At 47.7% G+C, this 21,106-nt stretch overlaps 1 protein-coding gene across 11 annotated transcripts in view; it reads right to left on the minus strand.

The window, feature by feature from the left end:
* Cacna1c (calcium voltage-gated channel subunit alpha1 C) overlaps positions 1–21,106 on the minus strand; it is a 665,087-nt gene that overhangs the window by 128,422 nt on the left and 515,559 nt on the right. For all 11 annotated transcript variants that reach the window (XM_041642573.1, XM_041642544.1, XM_041642566.1 and 8 more), the window contains one exon: positions 4,868–4,958. In XM_041642573.1, coding sequence (XP_041498507.1) covers positions 4,868–4,958 — 91 coding nt within the window. The remainder of the gene's footprint in view (positions 1–4,867; positions 4,959–21,106) is intronic.

The following is a 21,106-nucleotide window of genomic DNA, read 5'->3' on the forward strand; positions in this document are numbered from 1 at the left end:
TGCAGAGGGTCTCAGTGGTTCCTGGCTCAGCTCAGACGCTTTGTTCAATTAAAGTCACAACTGAGACCTTAGAAACTCCCTGTCAAGGAACTTGGGAGTTCTCTTAAGAAAATGAATCTGTGATATGGGATAAAGGGAGATCAGAGCTGAGTGAGAATTTATCCTCGTTCATGTGTGGCCACTGTTTGGTGTCCTTGGACTCTCTGGTCCAAAGGAAATGGTCCATGAGCCTCCTGCTTATTTGGCTCTGAGTCCGGATGTCTAACCCTGCACACCTCACATGAAGAAGGCTTCTTCTGGCTTGCAGGAGCCTGTGAGCATGACTTTGTCTTCTCTGTATCCAATATATCCCTTTGTTTTAATAGAAGCATATTTCCTTGACCCTCAGCAGCATATAGGAAAGGAGTACTAGCATTCAAGTGGGTCCTCGAAGAGCTGGGATTAGAACTTTTAATAAGGTTAAAGACTTTGATTCCTCAGCACTCCCTGAATATAGGAGCAGTTAGCTACAGGACTTCACAAAATAGGGCACTACTGCCTGCGGCCCACTGTCTCCTTGGGGTAGTGATAGACTCCATCTCTGGACAGCTGTTCTCACTGTAGAGAGAGGAGCCAAAGAGCAGTGAGCATCTTAGCATGTTTGCCTCCCACTGATGTTTGATATCCGTGCAGACTGCAGAGTCCTGGGAACAGCAGAAGCCTTCAGTGTACCCAACCCCCAATGGGCATGAGCAGCTTGCTCCGGAGTTTCTGGATTTTTTCTATCATTTATATACAAGTGCAACACCATCCCTACTTCATGTCTCCAGTGGATTTGTTAAAGGCAAGGAAGGGGAGGAAGTTAATAACTAGCTGTCACACGAGACCTCCAAAATACACCCCTGGGCGGGGACTGAAGTCTGTTTATCCGCATGTGCTCACATGAACCTCCAGGACCAACCTGGAAGACCAAGATTTTCCTCCCTGGTTTTAGCATTCAAAATTTGAGACAACTCCCAAACCATTTTCCCTTTTAGTTATTCGCTTTGTATTTTGATCATTATCTGACAAATATCTGAACTCCTTGGAAGCCGTTCACGTTTTTGGCTTCCCCTTCCTTCTTCGGGCCGTAAGTACCTCATACTTAATACCTGCAGTGGAAGAGTGTTTTCCTGAATTGCTCTCATTTTGCCTTCAGCATGCACTGAAGGACAGCTGACTCAGCTTCTCTAATCCCACAACTTGATCACGACCCTAGTTGTTATGGCGAGAGGGGACATATCCTGGGGTTTGCTGAAGTTGAACATCGCTCCAGTTATCGGGTGCTAAACCCAGTTGCTCCCCATTTCTAGCCAGAACCTCCTTCCTGGAACACGGGTTTTGCCTGTAGGGGATCCTCTTGACCACTCTGCTTCTTCCAAGGCTCCCAGGCAAACAATAGACTTGACTTCTAGTTCAGCTTGGCCTTCAGTGATGTTCATGTGACCCTTGACATCAGGCAGATGACCCATCTGACCTGTAGCTGGGTCACTGTGGCTAATCCCCACCTAGATTCACATGATTTTTAGTGATTCACATATATATCTTTTAGTGCTTTTAGGCTATAAAAAGTACCAAGAACATATTTCAAAGATGCCAAGTCTACATCAACAGTGTCGGTCTCCAGAATGGCCAGAGCTGCACACCTAGTGGTCCCTTGGTGGTGCTCCCATTTGTATCTCACAGGTGCCTTAGTCATTTGTGATTGCACATGGAGCCAGATGTGCTGCCCCTTTAAGTAGCCCTGGAAGGCAGTGTCCAGCCTTGCCTTCTGCAGGAGCCTAGAGAGAGTGCTTGCTTGAGGTCTGGTGTTAGCTCCCTTTCATTTTCCAAGGCAGAGGAAATCGACTTCCTGTGTTCAATTCCTCTGCAGTTTCTTTAGCCTCTTGAGTTTCTCTGGCTTCTCAGCGCCTTGAAGATCCCCCTGATGGTAGTGAATGCCATCCCTTTATTCCTGTGGCACCTTCTCCTTTCCCTATTCCATTTCTAAAGAGGCCTTTGCATGGCCTCAGTGTTTTGGTGGGTGCCCTGCACTGACACACTTCCACCCTCCCCTCGCAGAGAGTGGCTCCCAGAGTCAGTATACCCCCAGTCTCCTTAGAGTAGAGAGCTCCAGGAGACATTGACAATCGGTGTATTCTTTCTTTTCCCCATTACAAGTCTACCTGAGGTCGCCATTACCCCATACACGAGCAGCCACAGGGGGTGCTTCATCTGTATATTAGCCTCTTTCCTAATGGCTCCTAATGTCAAGATGATCCTTCGAGAGCACAAGACATGGAACAGACCTCCTCACATGCTCTGTGTTCTTACTGTTTTATAACAAAGACGAAGCTCACTGCGAAGCCTACTCGTCTTTGCCCTGCCCCTGAAATACCGCTCCTCACACACACGCTGGCCCTTAGTTTTCTCCAAACCAGGACTCTCCGCTATTGAGGACACATTTCATTGTTTTACGCACCACAACACCCTGATTTCTAGTCTTCCACATTAGATGGTCAGCTTCATGGAGTCAGTGCTCCTTTTCTGGATGACTATTATCTCTACGAAACAGCACAGGGTGTGACCGCCATGAAGGCTCTCCCAAAGAGGGCTTTCCTGACATCTCCCTCACACATCTCCCTCCCATATCCCCCAGCATGATTGTCCGTTTGCCTGCTTCTGTATACTCTGTGTGTCAGTTTCTCCAAGTTTGGTATTCGTTTCCTGCTTCCTGCACCTCTCTGAACAAACTGTGATTTATCAGTGGCCGCAAATGCCAGTCTCCATCTCTACCGAGAATTGAACCTCAGAGTTCCTCACCCAGCTGTACACAGCACCTGCCTAACCTTTAGACTGGACCTCCTCTTCCAATCCTGCTTTGGCCTTGGTATCAATTTGTCTTATCAAATTTTGGTGAGCCCTTCCTTTGTCTCTTCCCTTGTCACTGCATAAGTGATGTCCTTCTTTCCGCACCCCTCTGCCACCCACACGACATCTTTACCCCAGCCTTCTCCTTACATGCAAGTTCTAGTCCTGACCTCAAGACTTTTAACTCAGAGGATATAAAGCAATGATCTCTCACTCTGCCCTCAGCCTGCTTCTCTTCTCAGGCCGACTCACTGATGGGCACAGTGGCTATCTTAGCTCAACGCTGTCTTGCTGGTGATGGGGAAAGACACTAGAGGATGAAGTGCATGTTATAATTCTGGCACCACAATCGTATCCCTTGTATACAGTGTAGATGTTTATCAACCCCAGTATGTGTAGGAATAAGATCAGCCTCGAAGCAGAGCACATCTTCCTAGGAGGTGACCGACAGGCCAGTGACACCAGTTTCCCTCCACAGGGGACAATCGTGTTTGCTTTCCAGTCAGCATCATGGATTCTGAGGATGTGCTGTACAGTGAGTTCCTGGTACCAGCTCCCTGGCCCCTCCTGGTTTATACCTTGGGCCATGTTGCCCCAAAGCCAGCGCTGTAATAACCTTGATGATCTTTTCTCCAAACTCCCCATCCTTGATGTCAAGCAAGCCGAAGGACCTAGAACTTATGGGCTAGAAGGGCCCCATATGCCTGCCCCTATCATTGCTATCTGGGGCCACTTCTAGAAACTCGAGTGCTATTTTGTAGAATTCCAAAAGAGAAAAGAAGAGAAAGGGCCAGGAGTACTGCTTACAGATGTAATTAGCACCATATTTTAACAACACTTTGACAATAATTGCTTCGCGACAGCGCTGAGAAGTCTGCAGTGCAGACTCCCTGGTGCCACTGTCACAGTGAGTGATGCCACAGCCCCGCATACCCTGGAACCGGGCTGCACTGCTCCTCAGTCTTGCTCACCTCCCTCTTCTGGCTCACTCCCAGGCACACTCAGATTCGCCTGCAGCTACTGTCGTGAGGAGGCTGGACCGGCCTGGCAGTGAGTCACGCTACACCGGAAGGTGCTGTTCTACCGGGGAGCATTTGGAGACACATTTTACTTGGGCTAATCCTGCCCAGAGCTTTCTCTCTGCAGTTGCTTCAGTGGTCAAGACTAGGTTACAGCTGTCATGCTCCTGGCCAGAGGAAAAGCGGTCATGGCCTCCTAAAGTGAAGCCTGGGCGTGGCGACCTAGTGGGCATATTCTACCTAGTGGCATACCTCTTTGTTCCCAGGCTCTGCTTTTGTGACACTAGTAACCAACCTGGTTTTGCCATTTTTAGTAATGAAATCATTTCCCCCTCCATTTAGGGAGTGAGGGTCATGGATGTGGATGCGCCCATGGACAACAGCACTCTTATCTGGCTAAGTCACAGGTTCCTGGCAGCCAGGGGTTGGGAGGAAGGCTCGGATGCTCAGTATTGCTACCTCCTATGCTGAGGACACTCCAGGTGGTACACCAGGCACTGGTTCTCCATCATTAGGAGGGCTGCTCAGAGCTGCACAGGATGAGGATCATCCCCGGGCAGTGGACTTCTTAGCTGGTGATTTACTTTGAGGCCATGTTTGTCAGAATAGAAAGGATGACCATGTAGTTACAAGGACCTGATCTATTGGCTCTTATGAAAAAAATATAAATGATAGGGAATAAAGAAAAAAAGAGACATCAGAGCACCCTACTTCTGTACTTCTCTGGAGGGCTGAAAGGCTCCAGCATCCAAGTTTGGTGGCCCTCACAGAAGTGAAAGCTTCAATGTGAAGAGCCGACTACCATATTCGAGGCCATGCTTCATCCCAGGCCACTTCTCTCTCCACACAGGGCACAGGTTGTCAACCATGGCTCTGATTCTGCCCCTGCAGTGAGGAGCCACCCCAATGGACTCCACGAGCCAGCTTCCCAGGCCATGTCTTAGGAAGAACTCTGCGCTAAGTTTGCTATGGGTACTTACGCAAGCCTGGCTCCACAGTTTTCGCCTTCGATGTCCCCGCCAGCCACATTTTCAGTGTTGACCGACTCAGTCTCACTTGTGGGCATGTTCACTGTGAGGGAACGGAGGCACAGAAGGCATTAAGGGTAGGGAGGGAGAAAGAGGAGAAGAGTATTAGTGTATATCGTACCATTCTAACCCGGGGCTGGCCGGGCACCACATGCTGGCCTGTCTGTGGGGGCCTGGTCCTGGCACTGTCCTCATCCGGCTGGGCAAGACAGCTGCCAGGACTCTGCAGATGAGCGGGGATGTGGGGGCACTCTGGTGATCAGACCTCACAGGACGCATTTGGGAAAGAAGGATGGTGGCATCCTTCATCTGCCCTCAACTTCGTAGTCCCAGAAAGGCAGGGAACTTTTCCATTTGCATCGTCAACTTAGCACAGGGAGAGAAGCCCTTAAAGCAAGACTCCGCTGCCCTCTTTCTTTCCCTTGCCAGCTCCAACCTAAGACTGGAGCCTAGCTTGTTTGCAGGAAGGGCACTTTTGCTACTCAAAAAATTTTTTTGATGGATCTGAGGGCATTATTTTTCTGCAGTGCACTGTGTCATAAAGCAGTGACACTTAAGGCCGACCTGAGGTGCTGGGCTTGAAGTAACCAGACACTGTCAAACTCATGGGTTTAGCCTCACACAACAGGGCAGACACAAGAGATACTAGTGACCTGATTCTCCTGGAGCCGATCTGCCCAAGCAATGTCCAGCATCTTTCACCATGGCAGCAGCAGGCTAGATTTCCAGAGGGAGTTTTCTAGCTTAGACTCAACATGGTGGCTTAGAAGAGATAAATTCTTCCAGTATCATTTATTCTATGAAATTAAAAGTTTAGCTCAAAGAGTTTTTCAGAATTGCCATCATCCTTTTAATATAATATGAATCCATATATGTGTAGGTGTGTGTGTGTGTGTGTGTGGATGATATGGTCATGATATATTACCAGCTGTTCTCAAACTTTCAGTTCCCCTGCCTCAGTCTCCTGAGTGCTGGTATTAGTGATGTGTACCACAACTCCCAGGGAATTCCTTGGTTTTATCACTCCTTCTTTAGACCAATGTGGACCAGCACTCCCTCCAGAATAAACCTCATCCAGTAAGAAATCACCAGCCCTTGGCAGCCACAGTGTCTATGGCTAGTCGGAATGTGGGCTAGTGACAAGTTCCCATGGGCCACCATCCCTAGGTCACACGGTGATGTGGATGGTGGTGCACTTTTCCCAGTTCCTTTTCTTCTGGTTTAAGGCAAGTCAGGTGGATGAAAAGAATTTCACTTAAAAAAAACAAAACAAAACGGAAGACATAAAGAGGAAACCCATGAGTTACTATGTTCTGACTGTCACATGGAGTAGTTCTCTTGGACTTAAGATTCTGCCTCAAATTGAGGAAAAAGATACTAAGGGCTGGAAGAAACTACAGAGATTACCCGACTCTATGTTACAGGAGAGGAAAGTGAGGCCAGAGAACGGGTATGACGGTCAAGGTCACATGGCACACCTAGAAAGGGCGAGGGATTGGGCACTGTCCCTGCCCCATGCTCACCTTGACTGCTCCAGTGTAGACCAAGTCTTTCTCTACATCTAGGATAAGTCAATGATAGGGAAGCCGAGCCAGGCTCTGGGAACACCACTGGATGGCATAGAACAGTCCAGCAATGTTCAGTTTTATAGCAATAACAGTGGCACCACAGCCTAAGGCCTTTGGATGGGATTAGTCATTTGAGGTAGCTTAGCACTGGGGACCGGGAATAGGGGCCTTCAGAGGTTTCCATGGGTTGTAGATAATCCACATTAAATGAGAAGCTGTAACAGTGAGAAGTACTTCGCCTTTCAGTTCATTTATCTTTAGTCACCCAGGACTCCGGGTGTCATTCTTGGGAGGTCTGAGCCCTATGTAGAAGCCGCTTGACTCTGATACTTGGCTGTCAGAGAACCCCTTGTATGGGAGTAGGCTGGTGCGGGAGTAGTGGTTCTAGGCTCAAGAAGCCACCAAAACTAGGAACAAGCAGCCTGAGTCTTAGGAGTAAGCATATCCTCTAAAGTCAAGGTACTTCCAGTACCGGGGCTCATTCTGTATTTACAGTGACTGGTTCTGGCTGTCACTATCTAAAGGAATGACTCCATCTTCTATCAGGGAACAGTTGGTGCTGGTTGTCAAGCTTGCTGACTCTATCCAGTGGAGGAGATGAGGGTCAGTGGTCCTCCCCTCAAACACACACACACATACAAACATATACCAACAGAAGAGCACACATATTTGTGCACACATACACCCCCCCACACACACACACAAACACCAGATATCAAGAGCAGCATTCTCCCATGCAATCTGTATGGAACAATACACATTTACACACAGCGAGCATAGGAGACATTACCATGGGTCTCTGTAGAGTGACTAAACCAAGCAAACTTCCCTTTCTTCTGATCAAGCAAGCCCGCCGCGGCACCTCCTGTCACAGACACGACGGCCAGTGTCAAGATCAGGGACAAGACATCAACAGAGAACATGCAATCAGCACAGGCATAAGAAACAACCCAGCTCTTACATAGAACACTCTTATCTCCAAAAATTAACAAAAACCATGAAAAGCATAAACCAAGACATGTAAGAAAACAAAACAAAATCGGGTCAAACTCCTTAAATCACGTGAATTATCAACATAAAACAAATGATGGACCCTTAGTAAAGCAAATGGTGGATGCTAGAAGAGGTACCCAACCACACTGACACACGTAACTGGGACTTCCTAGTATCTATGTCCGCTAACTAGAAGGCGTCCCGTTTACAGATTTAAGTAGGTAACTGCTGAGATCAAGCTAGTGCCTGAATTTGCTCCGTCCCACTGGCTAGGTGGCTCAAGCTCCCCCCTCACAGGGACCGTAAATGCCAGCTTCAGTGGGCTCCAGTGCTTCCTTCCCACTTGTCCCCCGATGATGTCACTTGTCTATTGATCTACTCTCTCCCTTCTCTGGCTCAGTCATTGCCTTTCATTCAGTAAGAGGCTCCCCAATGCCTCAGTCTTGGTTCCATCCCGAATACATATGCACCTGCTTTTCTTTGAATTTCACCCTTGAATGTTTACTTTGTTCAGTTTTGCATATACTATGCATGCAATCCATATACAGTCCTTTTCACATTCCATTTCCTTTTGAAGAGGAATAACCTGAGAGTCTTGGGAAGCTGTCTTGGGGATCCACTTTTCATCGGAGTTCAGTTTCCTGTGCACAGAAAGCCTCACGCTCTGTTCTGCTTGTGTCTGGGCTTAACCGAAGAGGAAGAAGCTAAAGGACAAGGCAGTCTGGGCTACACAGTGGCCTGAAGTCCCGGGAGCCAACGCTCTAGCTAACTCCCCAGCAAGAGTGTTTCTCCTGATAACGCTCATACTTGTGTGCTTCTATGAACCACAGAGCCGCTGTGGGAAACAAGCGAAGGGAACGTTGACTATGGCTTATTGATGAGGAGCAGCAGTGACGGGGTTAGGAAGTTACCAGAGAGCCCTACAAGAAAGTGTGTGTGTAGATGAGGACAGGCAAGTGGCCCATGTGCTCCAGGGAAGGCAGTGAAGGGAACTCATCCTAGTCTCCCACAACTTAGATTATAGCCAATGGGCTTTCTTGTTAGTGGGGATTCAGAAATCTGGCTCCTCTCAGAAATGGGTCAAACTTATTGTCCACCTATAGGAAGGTCCATGTCTCCAGTGTACAAAACACAGGGTAGGATAACAGCAACTCTCAAATCAGCTCCGGGGTTTCTCTTTATTCTAAAAAAAATCCAACCTGAATCAAACACAGAAGTGATTTAACTCCCATGTCCCCTCTAGAGAGGGGCATTTTAGAACAAGAACTAAGGCAAGAATGAGAGTCCCACGAGGACCAGGCTTCCTGTGGGGGTGGGAAATGGAAGCAGCAGGCTGCTTGTTGCCAGGCTCCTGCGGCTGGTTTGAGGACACAAGGATGCTGGTCAGTGGCTCAAGGCTCAGAGAGCTGTCAGACAGCAGCACTGTCCAGCATTTGGCTTGACAAACAGCGTGCCACAGCCAGTTCAGTTTCGGAAACAACTGTGGAATAACTTTAAACGCCATATGAGGAACCCGATAAATATATGGGTGTTCAGATATAACCACACGTGGTCAGGATACTCATGGTGGGATTTGGCAGAAGCTCCGGCTCAGTTCCCTACGTGACCTGCATGGTCTCCACTCAATCTGCTCTGCGGGTCAAGTCGCATCTAAAGGTCCGTGGCTGACATGAACGTCTCCCACCAGAACGGCATATTTATGACAGCTTATTCCATAAGTACCTGAAGAATAAAACAGCTGAAAATGAAGTCTGTGCTCCTGTCAGGAAAGGATCACACAGCAGTCTGGCAGCTGCTGTTTAAGGCAGACTTCTGGGGAACTGTGTGCTCAGAGTCTTTAGGTCTAGAATCATGAATGTGAGACACTTATCCCACAGGTGAGCCAGAAAGCTTGACCACCTGTGGTTACTTAGCTAAGGTGGTTGGCCGAAAGATGGGAAGGAACTCGGAGTCAGAGGACACCCCATTTCAATGTGATTATGTGATTGGCTGTGTCTATCCAGACATGTTGTGAGGACATACCCTTTGTATAAACACAGTGTGTTTGTGTCTGTATATGTGTGTCTGTGTGTGCCTTTGTGTTTCTGTGTGTGTACATGTGTGTGTCTGTGTGGTGTATAATGTGTGTACCTGTTCATGTGTATGCTGTGATAGCGTGTGTGTGGATGGAGGTCAGAGGTCAATCTCAAGCGTCTGTTGGGAAGTGGAGTTTGCCAATTTGGCTATGATGGCTGGTGAGCAGGCCCTAGGTGTCCACTTGACTCTGCCTCCCCAGCATGGGAACTAAAGCGCTCATCACCAGGCCCAGCTTTGGTGATGTGCTGGGGTCAGGCTCAGCTGCTCACACTTGCACGGTAAGCGCTTTACTGGCTGAACTGTCTCCCCAGCCCAACCTGATGCGGCTTTGAGGGAAGAGGCTGAGGAAGCAGGCTAGAGATGGAGTTCATTTTCTGACTTTACTGCTAACAGGCACTATCACCAAATGTGCATCTCTGGGGTTTGGAAAGGAAGACTCTCAAACAAAACAAAAAATAAAGATTTCTTGAGAAAGCAATTCACAGTTGTCATTGCAAGTGACAGGTAGCATCACTATTTTCTTAGTTTTATTTAGCATACAGGGTCCTGTGAGGCTGTCAGGATGCCTAAACTCCTCAACTTAAAGGATCCTTCTTCTCCCTACCAGATAGCTAGAAGCCACCACGCCCACTTAGGCAGTATTTTGCCAACAGCTCATTTCATGCCCAGATTAGTAAGTACCAACCCTCCATCCCTCTTAACATCCACTCTCTGTAGCCACTCTTGCTTGAGTGGCACTTGGTAGTCTGTTTCTGTCTCAGGAGAGGTGTAGTTAGTGTCTCTCCTCGGCTTGCTTGGAAAACGACTGGGTAGATACAGTGGAAATTGTAATAAATCATCACAATCTCCACATATAATTTCTTTACGAGATAATGTGGAGACCACACAACAATATACCTCAGAGGAGGGTAGATCTAAGCTGTTGTCCAGTTGGGTGTTTCCAGGCATGTGTGTGAGTCTACAAACCCTCTGGAAATCTTAGCCCTGGGCTCTGGGACTCCACCATGAGACACCACGTGGAGTCTTTGAATTACGGTGGCACAGCTCATCTGGCAGTCTTCCCGCAGCTGTGGTCAACGAGGAGGCTTACAGCTCGTGGCCCTGGTGGTCCCCTATAGGAAGCCAGCTCCCCGTAAATCTACAGCTCCCTCTGGACGGACCTTCGGGAAACAGATCCACAAGGGGCAGGGCTGATCCGGGCTGGGCCGGTGAATCAAAACTCATGTTTCCCTTAAGAGGAAATTAGCTCCAGCCTGGCCCCACAACATCAGCATAATGTAATACGTGCATTGGAAGATGAACAGTTGCATCCACATAAGTAAAAAAAAAAATAAATCTCAGAAGGGGTTTGACAAAGGTTTGAGAGTCAAAGCAATTTGTGTTTTGGTAAAGGAAAATATTAGTGTGGTTACCCAGCAAGGAAAACGGAAAGATGGGAGTCCTTCCTTCCTTTCTTCTGGAAGAGATACAGAGAAAAACAGTCACATAGAACACACCCAGGCTGGCCCGGCCTCAGATTTCCTACGTATTCTTACTACTGAAGAGGCACCTAAGAGGCATCTTTTCCTGGGGAGAAAGATGAAATAAGCTGAGTTCTGAAACTTTTGAGTCCCCAAACAGCCCTGACTTTGTCCCAGGTGTGTGTGTGTGTGGGGGGGGTGGTCTCTAGGGTCTTCATATGACATCAGTGGGGATGGTCAGCTTCTCCTGAGACTTGCAAAGAAAAATATTGTCATTTTTACAATGTAGCTGTTAGGCCGTTATGCGAACTCAAGAGAACTCACCTGCTACTTTTGAACCCTGTCCTTCCCTGTTGAGAAGGAGTTACCACACCAACATAGGCATTACTGGCAGTGGCTGAAGGTGTTTCCCCATGAGGGAGAATGCTGGCAGGAGTTCCGGGGTGACTCCTGGCATCCAGCCTGCTGGGCTGCAATGGCAGGGCCCATCCACTCCTATATGAAGCCTTGCCATTAACTCGGCCAGATGACCATTTTATTACATTTTTATATGAAAAAATGGTATAGCTAGCATTTGTTTTCTCAAAGTACTAATGACAGCATGGCTAACAAACAAAAAAATTTCTAGTGCCTAGCCTTACAGGCTCCACCCCCTTTAACTTGGGCATCTCATCTGCTGTGGGTTGAATTACGCCCCCTAGAAATCTACATGCTGGTATCTTAAACACTCTTGACTAGAATGGATGTTTCAGGAGACAGGATCCTTAAATATGTATAATTAAATGAGGACACAATCTAACATGACTTGTGCCCCAATAAAAAGACACCTGGACAGAGACAGAGGAGAGATCAGAGAAAGATACAGGGTGAAGACAGTGCGTATACACCCAGGAGTGGGGCCTATAATGGACCCCTCCTTCACAGCCTCGTAGCCTCTGCGGAGCCAGCCTGACCTATACCTTAATCTGAGATTCCAGCCTCCAGAATCAGAAAAAGAATCCATTTCTGTCACTTGGGTCTGTAGTATGTTATTAGGCAGCCTAGGCTGTGAGGGTACCTGTTTCCACCCATCCTGAAGAATTCTCCAGGCAAGCTGAGCTGCCTCATCGCTGTCCCTGGATGCACTGTCCCTCAGCCTAAATGGCATCAGATAGCATCCATCCCTCCTCCGGGGAGGGTCTGGTCCCTCCACCTCATATCCTGTAGGCGGGCAAACTACTGCTCTAAAGCCAAGTCTAGACGGCCACTTATTTCCATGAATAAAGTTTTGCTGGGTCCCAGCAGGGGACTCTTCTGATGTTGTGGACTGGTCACCTCTCTCTAGAGAGCAGAGCTAGAGACCTATGGGAGACACCTCAGGGCCTGCAGAGTCAGGGACTCTTACCGGTTGGACCATCCCAGGCAGTGCCTGCCAATCCCGTAGCCACTCATTCATTCTTGGAGGCCCAGGTTTAGTCTCTGCTGCCTTCTAGAACCATCCACTGCTCCGAGGCCATCCTCCTCATCTAGAGCACTTGAGTCACTTAGTAAATAAAATCTAGATGCCAGCTTTTGTCCCACCCAAAAGCTGAGAGGACTGCAGATAAGCCACTTAGCTTTTCTGGACTCCCATTTCCTCCTCCACACAGAGATCGTGACATTATTTACTCAAAGAGCTTTCTGTATGGGGTAAGTGGAATAATATTTGTAAAAAGAACTCTGTAAAATAGTCACTGACATAAACACTCGCTAGTAGTATCAACTAGTTTTAAACTGTTTTTCTTAAAGTTTATTATTTCTTAAGTAAACCCAAACTTTCTCAAGGCTAGGAACTTCGTCTTGGAATTCTCTAAACTCATAGTCTGATTCTCTGCAAGAGTAGCAGTCATGTTTTGTACCGCCATAGCTGTCAGGATACTCCTATGTGCTGCCCGTGTGCCCCCGACCTGTGCTCCGAACCCCAAGAGGTTGACCTGTGTAAACCATATAAAAGGTCCTGTTTCTGAGGCTGGCCACTAGCAAGAGTCTGTGGCTGGGTCAGAGGAGATGGGGCTCAGGTCCTCACTCTGCTACTTCTGGGCACTGGGCATAGTGGATGCAATTTGATGCCAAAGGCTGTGGCCCTCTTCACACGGCTGCTCTCTCCTTTGTACCTGCAGGCAGGCCCACAGCAAAAGCTCCCCGACTGCTAGTTTAGGGTGCTGTTCTGACTCCCTGAATCCCCTGCCCATCTTTCTGGAACCCTGACTCCATCTTCATCAAGATCTCCTTAAACCACCTGTCTAAAGCATTCTCTGTGAGGACCTGACAGAAGAGCACCCAGGGTGTCATGCAAGGACATGAATTCCCAGTGATGATTCAATGGAAGATAGGTACCCGAGGGGGAAGCTGGTACATGGCAGACAACGGATGGCAGCGAGTCCAGGGCTTATCGCCACATCAGGCCATGCCTGGCCAGTTTGCTTAAGTCCACATCATGAAGGGTGAAAGATAACAGGTGGCTCACTGTGGTGCAGGGGGACACAGCCCAGCCGGGAAGGAGGTGGATATCCTAGCTGTAGATGCTGCTCTGGTCATTCTCGGGAGGAGCAGCGGCATAGCCCATGTGATGGTCTTCTCTCTTGCAGAATAGATACTTGCGTTCATCATTTTTCTATGATTAACAAATCAAACCCACGGCCAGAGATCTCTCACTGTGCGGGTTTGTGAAATCCAGGATCTGCCAAACCCAGTGCCATTGGTCTAGGACACATCAAGGTACTCCTGGCCTTGGGTACTAAACAGCTGCAGAGTACACTGATGCATTTCCCAGCTGAAGTCCTGTGCACTCCACCTCCGATGTGGCTGAGTTCATCTACATGGTTGGTGAAAGACTTTCTTATAGGACGAACTCACAGTTATGGAGAAAGAAGTTGGAGGCAGTGAGAGAGGGCAGAGAAACAACGGGGTACCAGTGACAGCGGTCTGCCTGAGGAGGAAGGTCACATGAAAAGGTACCACCACTTCCAGAACCTTCTCAATCACTTCCTGTCAGCCCAGGCCAGCTTAGCTTCCCCCACATTAGCAATTAAGCCTAGGGCTGATTTTAAGCCAACAAGGAAAATATAAAACAAGATCAAATATGAAAACAGAGGCCTTACTTATTAAAAAGGAGCAATACAGGTGTGGTGTGCCATCATCCTAATTATTACTACTGCTGCGAACTGGGAGGAGGTATCAATGGCTGCCCTTAGCTCTACCTCTAAGAAGGATGCTGGGGCTGTTGTGATCCCAGCAGGTTAGAAGCATCCAGCACTCCAAGCAGAAAATCCCTTTCCAGCACCATGTCACTGGGAATGTAGGAGGGTGAGGAGAGCAGGGGGAGGCAGGGAGGGAGCTCGGTGGCACCAGACAAGCTGCTGGATGTGGGTGCACATCTCTCCTTTCCTTTCCCACAATGCCTACCTCCATTAGGAGTGACAGGGCCAGGGACAGCCCCTCTGCAGCCCAAAGGGATGCGGCACGGATCCTCCGCACACGGGTAGGAAGGCTCTTTTGTAGGGCTCCTCTGTGAACCCAGTTATTTTAAGCATAAAGTTCTTCTGAGGTTACAGGGGGTGTTTTTCTAGTTACCGAGGCTTAGAAGAATCTGTCGCCTTATCTGGCATGGTATCAAAGAAAAGAAAAAAGATGCGTGTCCCTGGTCTCTTTCTAAGTGTGGTCCACGTCCGTCTTAGGCTTTGTCCCCCAGCTGTACATACAGTGTAATACTCTGTCTTAATACGAACAGTCCAGCTTTTAAGCATTTGATATAAGCTAGCCTCTCTTTCAAGTTTCACACGTATGAACTGAGAGCACCCATGTATGAGATATTACATGAGCCCATCTTACAGATGAGGAAATTGAGGCTTGGAATTTAATCACTTGTTCAAAGCAATCAGCTAACTAGGACCCAGGACTTTGAAGCCAGGTAGATTTGGTGCCAAGCATCCTCTTAGCCACTGTGTGTACCAGATGAACTGTTTATTCTAATCATGAAAAGGGCAAGGCTGCTGGAGGTGCCCAGGTCATCGAAGAAGTCCCTTAATTGATGACCCTGTCATAGCCCCATGTTAGCACCTCTGAGCCAAGAGGGAAGAGAGGAATCAAAACCTCATGAGCTTTGGAGCTAGAGGTCTGCTTCTGAATCCAAAATTCTTCTGGCAAAGTCACCACAGTCCAGAGTCCTAGTCACGACGGGTGGGACTAAGAAAGGCTCTTCGGGGAAGGGAAGGTCTGTCTTGTGGACTGTGGGGCATGCCAATGTTCATGAGCTGTGTAACAGCACCAGGGCTCCTCGGGCAAATTCAGTCAGCTCTGTTGCTGTGGCCCCTTGTATTGTGGGGCTGATAACTGTAAGGATACCTGGCTGAAAGGGAGTGAAGACACGAGCAGTTAGGCATAGAGAGACCCGCTGGACAAAGGTGGGAAGCAGAGCAGGAGGGCTGGCCTCGCTCTCTCTAGCCATAGCAGGAAAAAGCAGCAACCTCAGGAGCCTCACTGAGGTGTGGTACTGTGACAGCTTCCAGGGCCCCCTGGGGGAACTGACTGCTGGGGAAGGCAGGAGAAACTTTCAAAAGTGTAACCACTAGTGGACACACAAGACAGATGAGAAGGCAGAGAGAAAGCGGAGCAATCAGGGTAACAAGCCATTCAAAGGTAATTAACAGTGCCGCCCTCACAGCACCCCAGACCAGCATGGGGGTGTTACATAACTGCAGGCGACAGCTGAGGGTGCTGACAAGTGCCCTAGGTTCTTTAGTAGCAAGCACTTTCCTAGGTCAGAATCGGGACAGTGAGCCTCTACAAGTTAGCACTGTCTCCTCTCTGGGCCAGGCACACATCCATTCTCCAACAGGGATCTCAAAGAGACCAGCAGTGCCAGAGTGGTCACTGAGAGGGCTTGAAAGCCCAAAGATGTAGAGAAAATTTGAGTGGATCTATATATTATTTTACAGAGCAGGAAGCTGAGGCTCAGGGAGGGGAGGGAAAGGTAGGAGGAGTTGTCTGAGGACATTGAGCTAACTCAGATTAAAGCCAAGACCAGGAACCAGGGCTCCTGACTTGCTCTCCTTGCTCTGTCTCACCTAGATGAGAAGCAGAGAATGGGTTTTAGGGTCCAAGGATATAGACCTTGGGGAGAGGCGAGTGTGTGTCTCCTACTAAGCAGACATCCATTCGAGCAGATGATCTTAACCTGACCTTTTCTTCTGAAACTGGAGAGATAATTCCACTGCTCTGGGAAGGTTTGATGAGGATTAAAGACACTATAACTAAGATAAGGAGTTTAATTAATAATGGCTGCCAGTCATAACACTAAAAATCAATATAGTATGTGTGTGGAGAACGCTGGACACTGTGTCTACTGGGCAGGCAGAAATGAACTATAGGCTGACACAAGGAACCTCAAAGTCACCTTATGTCTCAAAAGGCAGCAGGACTCTAAGCACTTAGTGGCCATAATAGCTGTCGCAGGGCCAGTCCCTAAGAATGACCGCAGCTGCCTGGTCCTTTTGGGGCTGGCATCCATTACTGCTGCCTTCTTAGCATGAAATACTAAAGACGCCCAGTTGTGTGCTAACAGAAACTTACCCACAGAATGGCCTAATCCTGGAAATGCTGAAGGCCTTGCAAAAAGACTGAAAAGTCTCAAACTTCGGTTAACATCAAGATTTAAGTCCAGTGGTGGCGGGGAAGAGACAGAAATCTTTAATAAATAAATAAATTAAAAAAAAATTTAAGTCCAACAGGGAAAAGAGAGCTTTTAAAACTCCCTCTGTGTCTCTTGTTTTTTTTTTTTTCTTTAGAGACAAGTCCTGTCTACAGCTTCAAACTCTCAATCCTCCTGTCTCAGCCTCCCAAGTGGAGCCACCACACTGGGCTTAGATTATTACGATTTTTTATAACCTTACGCTGAACCAAGGCTGTACCAGAGACAGTGTTCTGCTCTTTTAGCCTGATCTCTAGCATGCCAGGAAAGTTATCTGTGACCACCATCTGGGCTCTGCGGTGGGCCATCTGGCTTTGCCAGCTCATCAGTGAGGTCAAGCTGACATCTTGGAAGACTACTACCACGGATTTCTGTGTTTTAACTAGAAAGAGATTTAGATTCTATGAAGCAATGAGATCAGGAGCACGGCGATGCCCGGCTTCAGCTCCAGTTTGGTTTTAAGTAGATTATAGTCTAAGCGTATTTTTCAATACGCAACAATTGGGTTAGTCTAATGACAAATGTCATTCCCAACTATTGCCAGAGCAATATGCCATTTCCATTAGGAGTGAAGTTTCCTGGCCAGATTAAGACATGGAAAATAATTTTTGGTTATCAACAATTCCCTTCAGTCTCACTGATCAGATTAGGCCTAGCTACGGAAAGAGGAATTTACAAATTAGATGCTGTTCTCTATTTATTACCAAAATGGTCGCTTTCCACTCCATCCAGGAGTTATAGTTGAGATCTCACTGGGTCTCAGCTGGCAATAACACCCACTCCATAAATCACTGTTCTTTGCCAGCAGTGGGTGGATGAGCAGTGTGCTGAAGACCACACAGTGGATGGAATCAAACATCAGGACCCTTCGAAGTGAGACCAGCCTTACAAGCCTAAAATGCCTTCAGTGTTCTGGACCCGAGGAAGCATGGGGCATCTAGCCTCACTTGCCTCTTAACCATTTGCTGACAGCTATTCTTGGCTGGCTAGCTGGCGTTCCTGAGACAGGATGAAAGGCGAGAGATATTTCCAGAGTTCAACCCTCATATATTTGAAGAAGAAAGGGAAAAAGAGGCAAACGTGCGAAGAGAGAAACATTGTGGAACAGCCTTGTCTTTAGAGAAGTGTAAAAGAGAGGCTGGCAGATAAACAAAATGGAAGATGGAAAATTAATTTACAGATCTGATTCATTATATATCCTAGCTGAATCAAATGCAGCCTGCTCTGGTTTCAGATCTGACAGAGTGAGAAGACTGGCCCAAGTCCCTGCTCTTCCTCTTTTTCTCCCCGCTTCCAACCAATATTTACTGTCCTTCCATACTGCCCCAAGCTCTGCTAGTGCTGAGCCGACAGAGGTGCTGCTTCTAAGAATGGACGGGCCAGCACAGCATAGGATAAACAAGCAAACAGACACAAGTACATTAGGAAGCGCTGTGCAGCAGGTTGGTGAGCATGCTGGACTTGCGGGGGGCGAGGAGGGAGGATGCAGTCCTGCAGGGGAGTGGCATCGAGAGGGGAGGAAGGCTTAAAGTTAACCTTGGTCCAGGTAGCTTAGGTTTCCCATGCAGAGAAATTGAGATGTGTGTTGGGTTTTAAGGTGGCTTTGGGGGCACAGACTGCTGTGCAGGGTTCCCATGTCATTCCAGAAGTCCAGGGATGGCAGGATTCTAGACCCCTGAATGCCTTAGCGCTCTGATAGACTAGAATGAGCACTCCAGGTCTGACCAAGACACCTAGGGTTAAAGCTAACATAGTCACCCAAGTGCCGTGGCAACAGCTCACCAAAGCTAGAAGGTGTGTTTTTCATGGTTGATCTTCCCCCTCTATGTACCAGCAAGCGAGTGTGGAGAGGCAAGCTGCAGATTAGTTACTGAGTGGGGCCTGAAGGGACAAGCTTCCAATTTTCTCAGCCACTTACTAGTTTTATTCCAACACAGTGTTGGGACCCCAAACTCCAATAATCCCATTAGAAAATATAAATATATATATATATATATATATATATATACATACATACATACATACATATTTTTACCCTTGAAATTTTTAGCACTTGCATACAATGAAACATATCTAGCCACCATTTTCTCCCTTCTAAATCCCACCAACATGTTCCCCTCCAAATTTCATGTCTAAGTTTTGGGTAATTCATTAAGTCCAGTTAGTGCGGCCCCTATGTGTCCAGGTGTAGGGCCATCCACTGGAACATGGGAAACATAGCAATGGCTGCACACTAGAGAACGGATGATTTGCACCTATCAACTACCAACAGTCAATTGGGAGGGGTGGCCCAGGAGCGCGCCTTCCCGGGGTAGGGGTTCTCCTTGCATTAATAAATTCTCAACTCCTCTAGTCACGGGAAAGGACTTAAATTCACAGAACAAGAGAAGGGACTGTGTATATCCTAGATAGATAGAAATGACGTCACACCCTCCATAGGCTCTACATGAAGGGCTACAGTTTTCAAGAAAGCTTGGGATCTTCCTGGGGGAAAACGGGCACTCTGCCTCATGATTAGGAGCTGACCCTTAACTTCCGTATCCATGCAGAGGGGCAAAGTAAGCTGGGTACCTACCTGTCCACAGGGACCCTTTGCCACGGACTCAATTTCATGCCTAGCACCTGTCCACCCTCTGCCTCTGCTGGGCAGCTTCTACTCTAGCAGGACCCAGCTGGCCTCAGTGAAACTAATAAATACAGGGAGATGCTAATGAACTCTCCAACAAGAAATGGGCTCTTGATTTCCCTCCATCCTGTGCGTGTGTGTGTGTGTGTGTGTCTGTGTGTGTGTATATCTGTGCACATGTGTGAGAGAGATCTGGAGGACTTTGTAAACATGATAGCTGGACACCAAGGTCACATCTCATGAGTCATGTGACGTGCTCATGCAATGGGTGGACCTGCTGATGTGTACCTTGGGATGGAGGAGGGCAACCAAAGCTTTCCCCCTAGTGCCAGCCAGACAAGCATGTTAGCAGGTCAGGTCAGCAGCAAACCTAGGTGGTTGAAGTAACTTTCTGCTCTCCCACATAAGGTGCTGGATTTCTGAACATGGGAGTCCTCAGAGTGAGGCCCGGGGCATGTTAGTTAAATTCAGTCTCAAGGACTATTTTTCCTCTACTATTATTGATTAAATTTATTTGACAATTATACGTAATACATTCTGAATATTCTCACTCCCCAACTTCTTGCTGCTCCCTCCTGCTCCCACCAGCCTTCATTCCCCACAGTTCCTTTCTCATGTCCATGTCTTTTTGTTTTGTGATCCACTGAATCCAACTAGGGCACTCCTCTGAGTGACCATGGGTATGGCACAATCCAATGGATCCTGGTGGGCTCACCATTGGGTGCACATCTGAATACAATACCACCCTCCAGAACCCATCAGCAGCTAATCTTTCATCAGGGAAGGGACAGAGCCCCAAGAGCCCTTCCCTATTCATGACTGGCCCAGTATTTATGAGTGCATCACTGACCTCATGATTACAGTGGCCATTGTCATACCCTTGATGACTTATCTTTAGTGAAAGATTTAAGGGCCAACCAGAAGTCCTATGTTCAGAAACTTTAAAAAGTCTTAACGTGTGTGTGTGTGTGTGTGTGTGTGTGTGTGTGTGTGTAAAATAACCCCAAACAATTATCAGAATTCACACATATGTTTCTGGAAATGATAGGTTATCAAAGGTTATCCAAGTTGGGCATGGTGGCACATGCCTGTAGTCTCAGTACTTGGGAGGTAGAGGCAGAAGCATCAGGAGTTCAAAGTCAGCCTGGACTAAATGAACTACCATCTAAATTTACCCTGAACCCCTCAAAAATCCCATCTGTTCATTATCCATCTCACCAGAAAGACCTGAAGATCTTTGATGGGAGTAGTTTCTGTCAGTCTGAGGGTGACTAAGAATGACTCTCAACCGCAGTAGATGCTTGTTTATTTGTGATGGAGTCTATGGCTGATACTTAGCTTTACATTTTTCCTCTATAGGGTGTCTGGTGATGGAGGAGTTACTTTCATTTAATAATGAAACTGCCTTGGCCCATTTGATAGGCCAACCCTTAGGTGGGTAGAGTAAACAGAACAGGATGCTGGGAGAAAGAAGCCGAGTCAGTGAGTGGCCATGATTCTCCCACTCCAGACAGACACAGGTTAAGATCTTCCCTGGTAAGCCACCTCGTGGGCTATACAGATTATTAGAAATGGGTTAGATCAATATGTAAGAGCTAGTCAATAAGAGGCTAGAACTAATGGGCCAAGCAGTGTTTAAAAAAATAGCTTCCGCGTAATTATTTTGGGTGTAAAGCTAGCTGGGTGGTGAAACATAGTCCGCCACTCCTATTACTACAGAGAGGCGCCCAAAGTGGCACTCAACGTGATGGACTAAATCCA

Source organism: Microtus oregoni, unplaced genomic scaffold (genome assembly GCF_018167655.1).
Source record: "Microtus oregoni isolate MIOR12 unplaced genomic scaffold, Mior012 000002F_ref0000024, whole genome shotgun sequence".
In the NCBI taxonomy this organism is placed as follows: Eukaryota; Metazoa; Chordata; class Mammalia; order Rodentia; family Cricetidae; genus Microtus; species Microtus oregoni.